The sequence below is a fragment of the Peromyscus maniculatus genome, chromosome 21 (assembly GCF_049852395.1).
Source record: "Peromyscus maniculatus bairdii isolate BWxNUB_F1_BW_parent chromosome 21, HU_Pman_BW_mat_3.1, whole genome shotgun sequence".
Taxonomy (NCBI): Eukaryota; Metazoa; Chordata; class Mammalia; order Rodentia; family Cricetidae; genus Peromyscus; species Peromyscus maniculatus.
The window spans coordinates 61,600,242-61,617,079 of NC_134872.1; the positions used below are offsets into that span (position 1 = coordinate 61,600,242).

A 16,838-nucleotide genomic window follows, 5' to 3' on the forward strand; every position below is an offset into this window, starting at 1 on the left:
ATATTATTTTATGTGGTTATTTATAGATTTATAAAATGTGTATATAAATCTTTTGACCATTTTCTAAATCAGGGTTTTCTTCTTAAAAACATGTTTTAATTACTATATTAAACTTTCTTGTAGTGACATCTCAGTACGTATTACAATGTGTAATCATGACACTGGATTTTTCTACTATAACGTTTTATAAATTTGTTAAGCATTCTATGTCAAGAATTTTATCAAGTATATTCACTGCTAATATCTTTTCCCAATTTTTGGCATTTTTTTTTAGCCTTAACACTATTGTGCAAATACTTCTTGTATTTTGGTGAAATCCATTTTATTTATTTCCCATTTGTGCTGTATTCCCAGAAATCTTTGTGTCTCTCAAGGTAGTTTTCTCCTGCATTCTCTTGTAAAAATTCTATAATTTAGCCCCAAGTTCAGATTTGTGGTCAGTGTAGAGTTAATTTTGTGACTCATTTATTTTTGTATTGGTGCCCGTCTGTTCCAGCGTAGTTTGCAGAGAGGTTATCCTTCCCTCCTTGAACTTGGGCAGCTCTGTCCAGTGCTCCCGAGCTCTGCCCCACTGATCTGTGTGTCCTTGTGCTGAAGCTTCATTCATGGAACTTTATAGTCAGTTCTGAAGCCAGGCAGAAGTTCTCCCAATTTCATCTTCCTCTTTCAGAGTTATTTTGACAGTGGTACATCATTTCCCTATCCATCTAGATTTTAGACTAAATTCATAATTCTGTAAAACACCTGTTGAAATGTCTATTAGGGTTATTTTGAATTTACGAGATCTAAAAGTAATTTGTGGAGAAGTGATGTTTTAGCATTAAAACATTTTCTAGCTTGTGAACTATTTATGTCTCTTTGTCAATGTTTATTATATTCACTATACCATCTTAAAAATGACTTGAAAAAATGCTTCCACTTCTTTTTTATATCCTGTTGAAAATTGTATTTTTGATTTTCAATTTTCAATATTTATTACTCGTTTTTAAAATTTAAGAATTTACCTTTTATCATGCAGCCTGACTGGACTGTCAGTTCTAGTAACTTTATTGTAGATTCCTTAGAACATTTTTGTTCTTAGTTGTGTTATCTACTAAAAGATAGCTTTACCTGTTCCCTCCTAATCTAAGGACTGCGGTTTGGATAAGTGTCCCCAGGAGATAGTTATTAGAGGCTTAGTGTCCAACTCTGGCACTTCTGGGAGACTATGAAACCTTTCAGAACTAGAAGGAGTCTTGCCACCAGAAGTGTGCCCTGTGGGGGAGATTAGGACTCAGCACTGCCCACTTCCTGACGGCCGTGAGGTGAGCCGCTTGCTTCATTGCATGCCTGCGATACATTGCCTTGTCATAGTCCAAAAAGCATGAGGCCAGCTGACCATGACCTAAAACTCTTACTAAAACTGTGAGCCAAAATATACCATTCTTCCTTGGAAACTGATTATGTCAAGGATTTTGTCATGGTGATAGATGATGAACTGAAAGATTTCCAGCTGCTAGTTTTCACCCTTTTCCAGTTTTCCTATCTGAGACCTCTAACACAGTTGACGACATTTATTCCTATTTGTTATATAAATATTCCTGAATAATGATCTGAATTCTTACCAATATTTTTTTCTTTAGCTAGAAATAAGGCAGGAATGTCTGAAGGAAATACCTGGGAAATAGACTGATTTTTCAGATAATTTAACATATATGCAAGGAGAGAAACACTTTACTTTTTCTTCAAATGAGATATTAAAATCATTAATTTTTACTTCAGTGTTTGTCTATAGTTGGTATAATTCAGAAATAGAAAACTACCTTTTGTTTAGTGGTTTTTAAACATTAAGCATCCAGGTCAGCCTTGTTGATGAAGGTCTGGATAGGTTGGTTCACACATATGTACTGCTCATTATGTGCTGAAATTGACTTTAAAAGTTTCTGATGTTTTACTTATTAGGGTAATTATTTATTTTGGGATAGGTACTCATTATAAAATCCTGGCTGACACTGAACGCATTATGTGGACCAGTCTTTCTTTGAACTCTTAGGAATCCGCCTGCCTCTGCCTCCTGAGTTATGAGATTGTATGCATAAGCCATCATGATCAAATTAAGTTCTCTCTCAAAATTTGGTACTAACTAGTATTGCCCTTTTGCTCTATTCTATAATCCGTTTGTTTTAATCATAAAATATGTATTCAAAAATTCAGAGATAGTTTTCTGTTCCCCCCCACACAAACATTACTTTTTCTCTCATGAAGATGCCCATTGATCTTATGACTTCTCATATCCATCCTCTCCCCAGGATATGAAAACCTCCACTCAAAGTGTGATGACTCTGAGCTTGGGCTTTGTAATCAGTGCTGGGTTCCACCTTTGTGTGGACCTCCTGAGCTATGTAACTGCTTGTTCTTCTTCTTTCTGAGCCTGGTTTTCCTCTTTCGACTGGAACCTACATTTGTTTTTATCTGGGAATTAAATGAAGTAATTGATGCCACACACCCTTTGTTTCTGATGCTCTTACTCCAGTTATATATGCAAGCTTTTCAGCTGTTAAAATACAACAGTGTAACTAAAGACAGTTATTCTGTTATTGAGACAAATTATAAATGTGAACACTTAATTCAAATAAGTTAGAAGCTCCTTTAGTCAGAATCTATGTATAGTAACAAAGCATTTTTCTAGGCATACTATCTAATGTTCATCAATACTTAGATAAACTCGTTCTGGAAAAAAAAACAAACAAACGAAAGCAAAACAAAAAAAGCACACTTAAAGCTCTAACAGAATCACTGGCCTGAGTAATCTAGGTCTGTTTGTTTAAATATAATTTGAAGTTCTTGTTATTTCTGTACATAGTTATAATATTGCCAGTGATATCACATATTTTTAGCCTTTAGTTGCGATTGCTTTCTGTACTTTAAAGTTTGCCATTTTAAGCCTGTATCAAATGACGTCAGCACATTCATCATTCTGCATGACCATCACCACTGCTCTCTCCCATCTTATTTCCCCAACAAACACCCTGCCCAGTAAAAGTAATTCCATTTCTTCATGACCACTATTCTCATTTTTCTCCTAGAGTTTACCTATTCTAGACACATAAAGCAAAGAGAATAAGAAATGCAATCAGCTGCCTATAATGTATTAATAATACCAACAAATGTGAATACCTGAAGCACCATTAGAACAGTTTTCACATTTTTACCACAAAGCAAGATCCAACTATATGCTGTTTAAAAGAAAGACTCTTAAAACAGCAGCTCAAGAAGACTAAACAAAAGGAGGTATTTAAAAACAGACAAACAAGCATAAACCATGGAAAACAGACAGTGATCCTGATGTTTGACAGTGAGACTCAATAAAAAATATTAAATGGAAAAAAACAATACACTTCTTTTCAGTAAGCAGGATGATGTATTGATGACCTCGTCGCTGGGACTGTGAATATCTTACCTTAAGTAACAAAAGGGACTTTACAGATGTGATTGAGATTATAGACCTCAAAAGGCAGAGATTATCTGGGACTTTGGTGGTAGTCTCAGAGTAACAACTTGAAACTTAAAAGCAAAATGTTTTTGACAAGCGATAGAAAGAAATCATCCAAATAACATTGATTATCAACATGTAAGAATGACTTGCTGTGGTATCATTAGTTAGAGAAATGATATGGTAAAGAGATGGGGAGGGAATGGGAAGTGTTTCCCTCCCATGGTCTCCAGAAGGGGCCATGGCTCTGTTGAGAGCTTGTTTTTGGCCTTGTGAGATCTTAAGGTATGAGGCAGATGAGAGCCACATCCTATCTGGATGTACCACCCACAGCTGCTAACAAGGAAAAAAGAATAAACTGGGTATTGGTTTTGCCAACAGAGTTTAGAAAAATTTACTGTAGCTGAAATAGAAAAGGAACAAATTTTTAATCTGAAAAGTTCCAGTATATAATGAAAATGTAGCAATTATGAATATTTGTTGTGGAAATCAAACAACTATGTTTTATGAATCAAAAGTCATCAGAAAATCCAAGAAATAGACTGAAACATGGTACTAGGCAATTAAGAAACATCTACCATGTCCACGTTAAGGTATCATGTAAACGGCGTTGAAAAGGAATATGGAGGAGGGCTGGAGAGTTGGTTCAAGGTTAAAAGCAATGGCTGCTCTTCCAGAAGCTCCTGATTTTTCCCCAGCACCCACAGGATGGCTCACAATCGGGACTGGAGAATCCCAGGAAATCTGACATGGCCCTCTGACCCCCGTGGGTACTGCATGAACATGGTGCACAGTCATACATGCAGGCAAAACACCCATCCATAAAAGTATATGTAGAGAAAGGACCCGAATATAATCAGTATAAATCTTAGAACTTTACATCTGGATAATAGGGAATATGCCTTTTCTCCAAGTACACGTGGAAAACAATTTATCATGTTAATTGGATCATAAAGAAGAGTACCAGTAAATTCTATAAAGTAGATATATTATATACATTACTCTAAATACAATTATAGAAACTAGAAATTTAAACAAAATCAATCAACTAAGGCCCCTTTCACTTGAAAATTAACCTTTTAGTCAGCACCTCTTGAGTGAGTGGACAGCAAAAATAAAACCAACTACAGAATTTCTAAAACTTGATGGTGCAGGCTAAGCATCCCCGATCCAGATGTTGCAGATCTACTATTTAGCACTCTGTGGTACTCAAAACGTTTCAGATTTTGTAGGATTTCCATTTTCTATTTTTCAGTTAAGGATGCTCAGTGGTAAACTTTATATAATTATGCTAAAGTCTGAAAAACGTAAAATTTGAAATACTCCTAGCCCTGTGCATTTGATAAGGAATACTCAAGTCTAGAGTAGAAATGTCTCAACAGGACTGGGCCCTTTCTGGAGACTGGGAGGAAACACTTCCCTTTCATTCTGATTGTTGAACTAATGCTGTTTCTTGAGGTTGTAGGGCTAATACTTCATGTCTTTGTCTGTACTAGAAGATAAACTTAAAGTGGTGATCAGAGAAATACATAGCCCCAAACACAGTTATCAGTAAAAATGGAAGTGAAAAAGTATTTCACTCCAACACAACATTTCAAGCTACCAAAAGCTAACGAAAGATAAAAGACCCAAGAAAATAAAGATGAGAGCAAAGGAGAAGAGACAGGTCAATTAGGAGCTCCTGTCTAGAGTATTTGTTTTCTAATAGACAATCCCTGACTGATTCCATGAACAGGAATGAGGACCGGAGGACTGTGCCTAGGAGAGCCAATGATGTTCCAGACAGCAAGGAGAAATGCTCAGAGGACAGTCAAGGCGGGGTGAGAGGAGCCAGCCTTTTGGGGTCTGCCACTGCATAACTGTAGGACCACTTAGGGACAGAGTAGTGGTATTAGCAGTATACACAGTAACAGTAATAAAATACAAATCTGTGAGTCTGAATTGATGGAAGTAAATAAGCCAAATAGAATAAAGCTCATTAAAGGCAAAAAAATGGCTGAGAATAAAATTTTGCCTATTCTCGAGTATGACACCACAAAACTAATTAGTTATAGAAGGAGAAATGGTACTTCACAATGGAGAAACCTCATTAGTTGTGGGACAAATAGACTTGATTGTGCCTCCTGATAAGATATATTCAAAGGACTCAGTAACATTTCTCTGCCATTTCAAAAAAAAAAAAGACAGAGAGAGAGAGAGAGAAAGAAAGATACTCTTGAGAAACAGACCATTTAACTTGAAGGACATTCTATAAAATAATTGCCCTGGTCTCAAAATGTCAAGGTTATGGAGAAAAAAGTAATTAGGACTTGATCCAAACTGAAGGTTACTAAAATGACATGAGCAGCGTGAGATGCTGGGTTGCATTTTAGACTAGAAAAGACTGCTTTTCTCTAAATGACATGAATGCCTCATTTCAAATTTGGCTAAGGTCATATCAATATTAATTTCCGGGTTTTTATGGTTGAATTGTGATTATGTTAAAAACATTGCTGCTTTTTAGACACAGGTACTACAAAGCATTTTATCTATCACTAATCCTCAAACTGTTCCATATGTATACACAGCAAAAATAATAAAGCAAGGTAAGCTGCAACCCTTGGAGAATCAGGTTGAAGGATATACTAGGATTCTTTGTACTGTCTTTGAGCAGGTCTGAGATGAAAATAAGAAAATGTGTGTGTCTCTTGCTGGATACATCTTCCTCCCCAGGGTTACCTTTATCTTTACCAACCCTCTTTCTTCCAACTATACAAAAGTCTCTTTTTTAGAGTGATAGTGTACTAAATAAATTGCTTCTCGTAGATCACAAGGAAAAATAGATACCTTCAAGAGCTGAGTGATGCTGCATTGGCATATCACCCTGAAAATCTTTGCAACTTTGAAATAATACACGTGGTGGAGCTGAAAGCTTTTTATCTTTCCGCATTTAAAATAATATTAGTGGGGCCACTCGGAACACGTAAAGAACATCATTCTGTATGCATAATCCTTGTTCCCATTGATATGTCCTGTCCTGACTGGACAATGGAAACTTTGCGATTTCCTTTAATCTGTGAGGAAAGTCTTGATGACTGATAAATATAGTAAAAATGGTATCAATTAGAGGACTGGGACCATTGGCCATCCAGAATGCCTACTGTTCACTATACACAGAAAGCCAGGTGGTTGCTAGAGAGAACAAAGTTTAGTTACCATTCTTTTCAAACTCTTCGAATGAATTGACTTGGCATTGTGTGGGTTAATAAGCACCTTTAAACACACCTAATGTTAAGAGAACGATAAAGAGCTTATGTTTGAAGAAACGGTAACATACTCATTCAGCTGTCTTGCACTACACAGTCTTACTTATAGTAGAGTTCCTGTCTCCACACATTTGATACCTGAGGTCTAGTCACTTGCTTAGGAAGAGCCAACGTGTGTGCATTAGGGCAGTCAACAGTGCTACATCTTTCTACCAACATGATGCCTGTGTGCACCACGCCTTTTCCCAAAATTGTGACCTTGTGCATGCAGTGCCTGCAGAGCCCAGAAGAGGGCATTTCATCCCCTGGGGCTGAGTTACAGGCTCTGCCCAGTTAGGGTGCTTGGAATTGAACCTAGGTCTTCTGGAAGAATAGCCAGTGCTCTTAAAGGCTAAGCTGTCTTTTATTCATAGTGTGTATGTGAACCACCTGCACAGGCACACTAGCAGACTTTATTTCATAAGGCAGACTGACAGAAAACTACCTATGATTGTTAGCACTGAGGAGAGAAACTGGAGACTCAGGCAGATGTGGGACTTCTTAGCTATATGTTTTTGTTTTTAGCCAAGCTTTGTTCTTAAATTTACACGTTCCCTTCTTAAATGGTTTCTTCTTCCTCTGCTCCTCAACACTATACTTGGACTATATTGAGGTCTGCATTTCATTTTCTCATATTTTCCATTTCTGTTGCCTCCCTTTTTAGAAAAAAAATGTCAGTCTCTCTCTCTCTCTCTCTCTCTCTCTCTCTCTCTCTCTCTCTCTCACACACACACACACACACACACACACACACACACACCAACAACAACAACAACAACTACTGCTGCTGCTGCTACTACTACAACTTTAATGCTTTTTCTAACACCGATCATTATGTTCCATCTAAAAGGTTTTGTTTTCTTTTCTTTTCTTTTCCTTTCTGGTTTTGTGTGCATGTCCAGTGTATTTGTCTAAGCTTGAGCAAGTATTAAAAATAGTCTGCAATGCTTGAGCAAAAGTCATTTCTTAGAGTTCTGGAAGCTGGTGGATCCAGTCCCCCTGAGTTGTCTCTTCCTGGATGAACATGACGGCCTTTTTCCTTTGTCCTTCCCCAGTACAAAGGGCAAATCTTTGGTCCCTCACTCTTACATGGAAACAGTTCCATCGTGAGGACTCCATCCGTATAACCCCATCTATGTTCATACCTCCTAAAGGCTTCACCTCTCAAAGTGTGGAGTTTGGAGTGAGGGCTTCAACATACAAATCCATAAGGTGCACATGCATTTATAACGTAACAACAGTATGAATCTAAATAGCCCAAATCCTTAGGTCAAGTACACTGTAAAGTTCAGAGGTTTCATTTTTTACAAAATAGGCACATATACACATACCCATGCACACACATACCTCTTATGAGCCCTTTACCTGTTTGAGATCCCTGTTGATTTATTTTCTTCAAGTCAGTTTTATAGTGGGTACCTTTCTATGATTCTATGTATATTTTTTTAGTTTTAATTTAAGTATATGTATGTTTTTCCTGCACCATTAGCATGTTTTGTCCATGAAGGCCATAAGAGAGCATCAGATCCCCTGGAACTGAAGATGCAGATGGTTATAAGCCACCATATGGGTGCTGGACTCAAACCCTTGTCTTCTAGAAGAACATCCGGTGCTCTTAACTGCTGAGCCATCTCTCTAGTCCCGGAACGTGTAAATTTTAAGCAGTTATTTGTTTCTTTTGGTTTGGGGTGTTGAATAAGGGTCTTGTGCGTGGCTGTCACATTCCTTACCACTGAACTGAGCTACATCCTCGCTTCACTTGGCTTTGTCTAGTTTGTTGTTAGTCTTCAATCCATGGAACCTGAAGGGGTCAACTTGCCATGAGTCTCTTCTCTCCATTCTCAGGAGCTCCCTTTGGGGTGTGTTCCCCCTCCCCCACTTACTCACTTATTTTCAATGTGGGGAGCATGTGGTAATTTGATTCACTCTACTCAAAGTTTCTTGAGTATATAGGTTAGTAATTTTCATGTTTAGGAACGTTTTTTGCCTAGTATTTCTTCAAATGTTTCCCTTCTTTTCTTTAAATCCCATGATTTTTCTTTAAATCCCATGATTGATCAGTCTACTTAATGATTTCCATGTCTGTAAAACTGTTCACCCTCCTCACTGTTTCTTCTTTGTGTGCCTCAGTTTCCTCACCTCAGTTGATATACTTTCTCTTTAACTCCTCAGCTGCTTGCTCATGACTGCCAGTGCATCCTCCCAATGAGCTTTTTATTTCAGTTTTCCTATTTGTCACCTTTAAAATTTAGTTCACATTTTAATAGCACTTGTATCTTCGTTGATATTATTTGCTGAAACATTTTAAGGTATTGATTTTAATGTTTTAAATTTTTAATCAAATCTAAAGTTTTTGTCTACTAATTTCAAAGTCTGGGTTTCCCAAAATGCTTAATTCTTTTATCTTCTTTGTATTTACCATATTTCTTGGCTTGGTTTTATTCATGATTTTATTTATTTATTTATTTATTTGTCAGATTCTTGGGTGTTTGAACTATCTTTGTTGGCATTTGTTTTAGTAATTCTTATGAATTAATTCCACAAGGTCTTTATTCTTTGCTGTGTATTCACTCTGTCGCCTACCCGTTCGTGTGTTGATTAATAGAGAGATTTTCTCAGATTCCTGCCGCCTGTAGTCGCAGGCTGTGCCTGAGCATCTCTGTGGGTGGTGCAGTGCGGCACAAGCAGCTACTTCTCAGCCCAGCTTCAGCTTAGACTCCCTTCCTGTGCAGTCTCAGGCTGGGGTTTGGGTCTTGGATGGTTCCTGAGCATGTGTGTAGCCTTGAGCAGACACAGTTCCTTCCAGACTGCTAGGAAAATAGGAGAACTTGAGAACTTCAGACTCCCAGTGGACGTCTCATTGCCCAGACGTTTTTTTTAGAGCTTTTTGGTTGGTATATTTTTGTCCACTGTCCACTGGCCCTCGAGGCCATGCAGTTCATAGATTTCTTGTCACTGTTTGCAGTCATCACTCCTACTCAAAGGCTTTTAGCACCGTGTGAACACCAATCCAGGTCAAGTACAGGCCACTTTATAAGTAGTTTTCTTGAGAGCCACAGGCAGGTTAAGTGATGACATTTTTTTTCTGGGAATGATGCTTTAAAACAGCTTCATCCCACTTCTGTGTGCTGTTACCTCCAGATTGCTGCCCTGTGTGCTGTGTGACCTCCAGACTGCTGCCCTGTGTACTGTGTTAGCTCCAGACTGCTGCCCTGTGTGCTGTGTGACCTCCAGACTGCTGCCCTGTGTACTGTGTTAGCTCCAGACTGCTGTCCTGTGTGCTGTGTGACCTCCAGACTGCTGGCCCCTCTGGCTGTTCTCAGGATGACCATAGCATTAGAGTGGGAGGTTTCAAGCCATGACAAGTACAAGTTTGCTGTGCCCTGCCCAGGTTCAGCCACATTATCATGAATTCACAGCCACAGATTGTTCTCTGCTTTCGGTTAATGTCCGTAGTGTGGAAGACGTTGATTCCGACCCTTCGTGCTAGCTCCTTTTCTGCTTTTATGGAGAATAAATGCTTCACAGGTTCTTGATCCATGACTTTTACTGGCGCCACCTCTACAGCTTCATTTTCTTTTTCTTTCTTTCTTTTTTTTTTTTTTTGGTTTTTCGAGACAGGGTTTCTCTGTGTAGCTTTGCGCCTTTCCTGGATCTCGCTCTGTAGACCAGGCTAGCCTCAAACTCACAAAGATCTGCCTGCCTCTGCCTCCCGAGTGCTGGGATTAAAGGCGTGCGCCACCACCGCCCGGCTAACAGCTTCATTTTCCTTTAGAAATTGGCATCTTGGCTAAAGCATAATCTATGACTTCTAGGTCAACTGGATATTCTCATCACCGGGGAGATATTTAATTGCTAATTTAACTTCTTGTATACATGCAGGTTGGAGGATCATAAAGAATTTAGATTCTTTGTTTATTCTGTGATCTTAAATAGCTAATTAAATACTCTAACTCATATTTAAACTGGTAAGACAGCAAAGGATTTTTGTATTTAACGTTTTTTGCCAAAATGTCACAAAAGAGAATCTTTGTATCTTCAAGGTCTGCAATTTCTGTGTCATATTCCAGTACCTCTAATTGGAAGCTGGCAGCTATAAAAGCCATTTCTTGTTAACAGTTAGGAAGAGTTGATGCTCTGGCCCTCCCCCTTACATAGGCCGCAAGTACTTGTGTCTGAATCAAGTACTAAGAAAGATCTAACTTCTTTATGCCCTTTATAGTCAACAGTTGGTAGCACAAAGGAACTATTTCAGGGTTCCTTGTCAATAAAACCCTTTTTCAATAATGAGTTCCCAGTGAAGTCCTGACATCTAAGAGAAGTCCATGTAGTGTTACTGTCCTTCCTACTCATTAAGACCCAAGGACAATGTTCGAACTGGAGAATTCACAAAAGGCAAGCCTGAACCTCTTTCTCAAGTTACTCTCTCATAAGCTCGTCTTGATATGGCGGATAGAATAATATGAACCTCTTTCTCATAAGCTCGTCTTGATATGGTGGATAGAATAATATGAACCTCTTTCTCATAAGCTCGTCTTGATATGGCGGGTAGAATAATATGTTAGTGTTTACTTCTTTGATCCCCTCAGCATTCCGAAACACACTTCAATGTTGTGTGAAAGAAATGAAACTTGACGTTTATCTCTTCCTATCAGTTCCAAAGGAAAAGCCCAGCAGATCGGGCCTGTACTTAGAAGGGAGCCTTCTTTCCTGGGGTCTCCCAGTTCTTTACCTTGGCTCAGGTGGGACTCAACCTTGAACAAAACTAGGAAAAAAAAAAAAAAGCACTCAAGCTTTTGCTGCTATAGAATCTCTGTCTTTTCCATTCTGAAACAGTTATTTAGAAACTCACTTCCAATATTTTGTTTCCCTTTTTATGTCCGTTCCTAACACAGAATTCATATTGTAGGGGATGAGAGTTAAAATATGTGATGTATTTGCCAGAGAAACCTAAGACAGCTCCTCCAGCTGGTGCTATTCCTGAAGAATTTCACGTACATAGACCTCTCTGGCTTTCGATCTGTTTAACACTGTGTGTGTGTGTGTGTGTGTGTGTGTGTGTGTGTGTGTGTGTGTATTTGTGTACAAATTTCTAAATGGTCTTATGAAATAAAAAACACGAAGCCAAATATAGGAATGAAAGCCTTAGATCAGGGAAATAGTGAGAGCCACCAGCTAACCTTACCTCACCAGCTCTGCAGTTTCCAAATGCAATGACTTCCTGTCTACCCACGCTTTTATTGCCTTGCTGTTCTGCCCTCTCATTGGCTGTCTTAGCCCATCTACCTCACTTCCTCTTCCTACACAGCTCTGTCACTTTCTGTCTGTCTACACAGATCTCCAGATCTCTATGGTTGTTACTGGGGTTAAAGGTGTGTGTCACCATGCTTGGCTTTGTTTCCTAGTATGGCCTTGAACACACAGAGACCCTGCCTGCTAAGTGACAGGATCAAGGGCGTGTGCTACCACTGCCTGACTTTTGTGTTTACTTAAAACAGCTCGCTATTTCCTCTGATCTCCAGGCTAACTTTATGTATTAACATACAAATAAAATATCGCCACATTTCAGCACAAATAAAATATCACCGTGTGTATGTGTGTGTGTGTGTGTGCACGTGCGCATGCGCGTGCGCGCGTGCCTGTGCATGGGTGTATGTGCATGCACGTATATGTGAATGAAGTTACCTTTCTCTTTAATGTACTTTTCAGTAATAGAACAAAATGTTCTTGATCAAACCAAAGTTTTCTTTGTTTACTTGTTAGTCAAGACTTTTTAAATGTTTAGCCTCTTTGCATACACATTATTGACCAAATAGTCTTATGATGAGAATTTTGGTACAGATGCTGGGATTATGTACTAAATTAAATTGTACCTTGCATTAGATCATTGCTGTGCGGTAGACACTTATGTCAGCTTAATGATTTTATGCTTTCAATATCAGTGTTTCGACCTGTATTGTAATAAATGTATTTTTCATTTTAGATCATTTGGGGAATATTTTTCATCTTAGTTGCATTGCTGTTTGTAATTTCTCTCTTCCTGTCAAAGTAAGTACAATAGACATATTTTCAAAAGCACTTACACAAATTCTTTGATGGCATCCATTTTGGGACTGAATTCCATTAGTGGAGCCTGTTCTACCTGAAGTGTTGTACAGCATTAACGTAAAGAGTCTCTAAAAGGTCTTGTAATAGACGGTGTTTCCTTTTACTACTGACGGCTCCTCTGGGACAGTCAAGCAAAGTTGAGTTTGTTTTCTGTGGCCCAACAGAGGTGGCATGCTTACATTATCATGTTGTTCTTTCTGGCTGGGCTAGTGATGCCATAATGTAAACTCCTTCTTCACCACGTTTTGTTTTAGTTTAGATAAAGCTCTTCATTCAGCTGGAATCGATTCTGGTTTCATCATCTTTGGAACTAACCTGAGTAATCCATTGAACATGCTTTTGCCTTTGTTACAAACAGTAAGTAACATGTCAGTCACTTTTCACTCCAGCAACACACTGTGTCATTCTGTCCCATTGAAGTCATTATTATACAAAAGTCAGACATGTGCAGGAGCTCTGCGCTAATTTTTTATTTGCAGATGCTTCCTAAATTGACATTGGTTTATAGAAAATTATATCTGTGTATTGGCCAACTTTTGATATGGGATGCTTAATATTACCAAAGATGAACCAAACAGTATTTGGTTTTTAATTTTTAATTAAGTACTTTATTTCACATATAAAAATACAACGTAATTGATTTTAGGACTTTTCTCTTAGGATGTTGTTACTAACAACATAATAGTAGTTGGGATTTTATGAAAATATTTTACTTTTTATGATATTCTCGTATTAGCCTAATCTGAAAGGGGATTAATAATTAATTGTAATTATCTAGTATAAATAATTGTTTCCAGCTATTTTGTTTTAACTTCTAGAGCTTTTCTAGCTTGGATATTAAACTTGATTTTCTTTTTTTTTTTTCCAGGTGTTCCCTCTTGATTATATTCTTATAACAATTATTATTATGTACTTTATTTTTACTTCGATGGCAGGAATTCGAAATATTGGCATATGGTTCTTTTGGATTAGAGTAAGTATATGATATCTTCTGGCTTTTATATATTTATATATTACTTTGTACATTATTTCCATTGTGACAATCTATATCCTCTTTGTTAGTTTGTGCGTTATTTGAGAAAAAGTCTTTGTAGCCCAGATTGGCCTCAAGTTGGTGATTTTCCTGCCTTTACCATCTTTGTGCTAGGATGATAGTATGCACAGCCACAGCCCACTCTCATATTTAGAATATATTATGTATAGATATGTACTGCCATAGCCCACTCTCATATTTAGATTATGTTATGATCTTAAAAGTGATAGAAATACAAACATTATGTTTCATGTTAACAGAAAAGTTTTTTCTTAGAGCAGGAGATGGTTTTGTGCACACACACACACACACACACACACACACACACACTCAGATATTTAGCAATGTTTGAAAACATTTTTTAGTTATGGTTACTAGGGACTACTGTGGAAATCTAAGGGACAAGTATCAGTGATACTGCTAATTAAACATTATCTGCTGAGGGTGAGAAATCTCTGTCTAGAAGGCATGTTGTTTGTCTTAGCGTTTGATTGCATGGACATACCAATGAATACAGTGGATACACTGACCTTCAACACTTTCCTTCCCTGTTAGATGTCAGCGATTGCTACTGTCCGCCCTCTGTCTTCATGGCTTCCCCAACCAAAGAGACAAAATAGGACTGACTTTTTCCCTTTCATTATTCCTTGAACAACGTAACTATTGACACCACACTTAGGTTAGTTATAAGTAACTTAGGCATGATTTAGAGTATACAGGAGAGTCTGCATAGGCTATATGTAAATTCTACACCCTTTCACACAAGGTAGATGGCGTTGAGTATATGCAGATTTTAGTGTCATACCAAAGACAACTGTGAATATTGCTTATTTTCTTATATTCATCCTGAGATAATTATTATGAATTGTAAATTGATGCTGAATCAGATAGACATTACTTCTAGATATGAATAAAAGAAAACCTACTAAATATGCATTTGAACTGAAGAGAAACTTCTTTCTATGGGGAGAAAGGCTTTAGTGGTTTAAGTATGAGATCCAATAGTGCTGTGGTCCTTTCTGTTTCTTACTTGGAATATTCTCTTATGTGACCACTCCTGGGCACAAGGGATCTGGGAAATGCACCTATCTAAGCGACTGTGTTGTCATCTCAGCCAGAACAGAAATCCTGTTCGCCTGTAACATGCTGTTACCTGGTAAAATAGCAGCAAGATGACACTTCAATTACTAGAATAAAGTGGGGCTCACCTTTAAAATGCAACAAGTCATATAATTCCTTAAATTACAGTTAACACTTTAATTCCCCTTAGCACAGATAAAAATATCATATCTATAATCAGATTATCATAAATTATCATAAGATGATTTTTAAAACAGACTATAGTATGAGGGTATCTTGACTATTTTATAAAAATTAGTAAGCCAGGCGGTGGTAGCACACGCCTTTAATCCCAGCACTTGGGAGGCAGAGCCAGGTGAATCTCTGTGAGTTTGAGGCCAGCCTGGGCTACCAAGTGAGTTCCAGGAAAAGCACAAAGCTACACAGAGAAACCCTATCTCGAAAAACCAAAAAAAAAAAAAATTAGAACTTACAAGCACATAACATCTGTTCTTTTTTTGTCACATCTGTTCTTATGCGCTAATATTATGTAACACCAGAACTATAAAACCTTAAACATGTTTCTAATACTTATGTTTAAATTCATGCTCTGAACTTGTAGATACAACATGAGGTAGTTCAAGCTCTTACTTTTATAAACAAGCTGGAAGGGACTGTGGAAGAAGCTCAGAAACCCTGCCTGGAAGCCAGTGATATATAAATAAGCTCGTGATCACTAGTGAACCATGTTTATTTTATTATTTTCTGAAATATCTTAGTAAGATCCTTGGGACGTAGGTTCTCTGACATTATTGTCAAGTACACATAAGGTTAACACTAAAAGTTTTCTTTGAAAAATGGTCTTTTTTGTTCTTAAGTTACTAGTGTTTACTTCATAATAATGGAACTGTATCAGTATGTCGTCATAATATAATAGCCTGACTTCAAGCTTCAAAATAACCTTGGTGAAACTTGTCGCTGTTTGTTTTTTATTTTCCCCAGTTATATAAGATCAGAAGAGGACGAACCAGGCCTCAGGCACTCTTATTTCTGTGCATGATACTTCTGCTAATTGTCCTTCATACTAGCTACATGATCTATAGTCTTGCTCCTCAGTATGTTATGTATGGAAGCCAAAATTACTTAATAGAGGTAAGTGCGGTATTTAAAATTCTATTATTTCTATATTTTAGAAACACTGGTGAAAACTAAAAGAAATAAAAATAAATTTAAGAAAACAAATTAGAGACATTTAAAAGCAAATTCTATTTATTAATTATTAAATTTATTATTGACAAAACTGGTTTTTCAATATTTGTGAACATATTTGTTTCATACTTTTTAAAATAACATAATTTCATTATAAAGATACATTAAATGGATCCTATAACACAAAGCTATTGTGCTTTTCTTCATCACTTCATTAACTAATACTCCTAATGCTTCTACAAAAATAGTGCTTTTAAGTGATTCTAATAACATGTTTCCAAAAGTTCTAGAGAGTATATCGTATTTGTGCATTGCTACTGTAACTCAATGAGAGAGGTTTCCTGAATATTTTATCTGTGAATAATTGAGCTTCATTTAAACACCATGGGTTCCTTGGTGCTATTTTTCTGTTTTCTTGATATGGTTGACGAATAAAAACCAACAATGTTTTTTAGGTTTAATTGAATGTAGCAAGTTTGGATTTTTGACAATTTAAAATATTTTGCCATTTTGGATTCAACATTTGTCTAGTATATTATTTACTTTTCTGTTGCTGTGATAAAACACCATGACCAAGGCAGTGTATAAAAGGGAGTTTATTTTAGCTTATTGTTCCAAAGGGTTAGTGTATAATGGCAAGGAGTGGGCAGCAGCAGGCATTGGGGCTGGAGCA

General features: G+C 37.3%; 1 protein-coding gene across 1 annotated transcript in view; it reads left to right on the forward strand.

The window, feature by feature from the left end:
- The window catches only part of Lmbrd1 (LMBR1 domain containing 1), an 87,104-nt gene that overhangs the window by 58,893 nt on the left and 11,373 nt on the right, over positions 1 to 16,838 (forward strand). The window contains exons 10-13 of the mRNA XM_042265628.2: positions 12,740 to 12,804; positions 13,119 to 13,221; positions 13,733 to 13,837; positions 15,959 to 16,108. Coding sequence (XP_042121562.1) covers positions 12,740 to 12,804; positions 13,119 to 13,221; positions 13,733 to 13,837; positions 15,959 to 16,108 — 423 coding nt within the window. The remainder of the gene's footprint in view (positions 1 to 12,739; positions 12,805 to 13,118; positions 13,222 to 13,732; positions 13,838 to 15,958; positions 16,109 to 16,838) is intronic.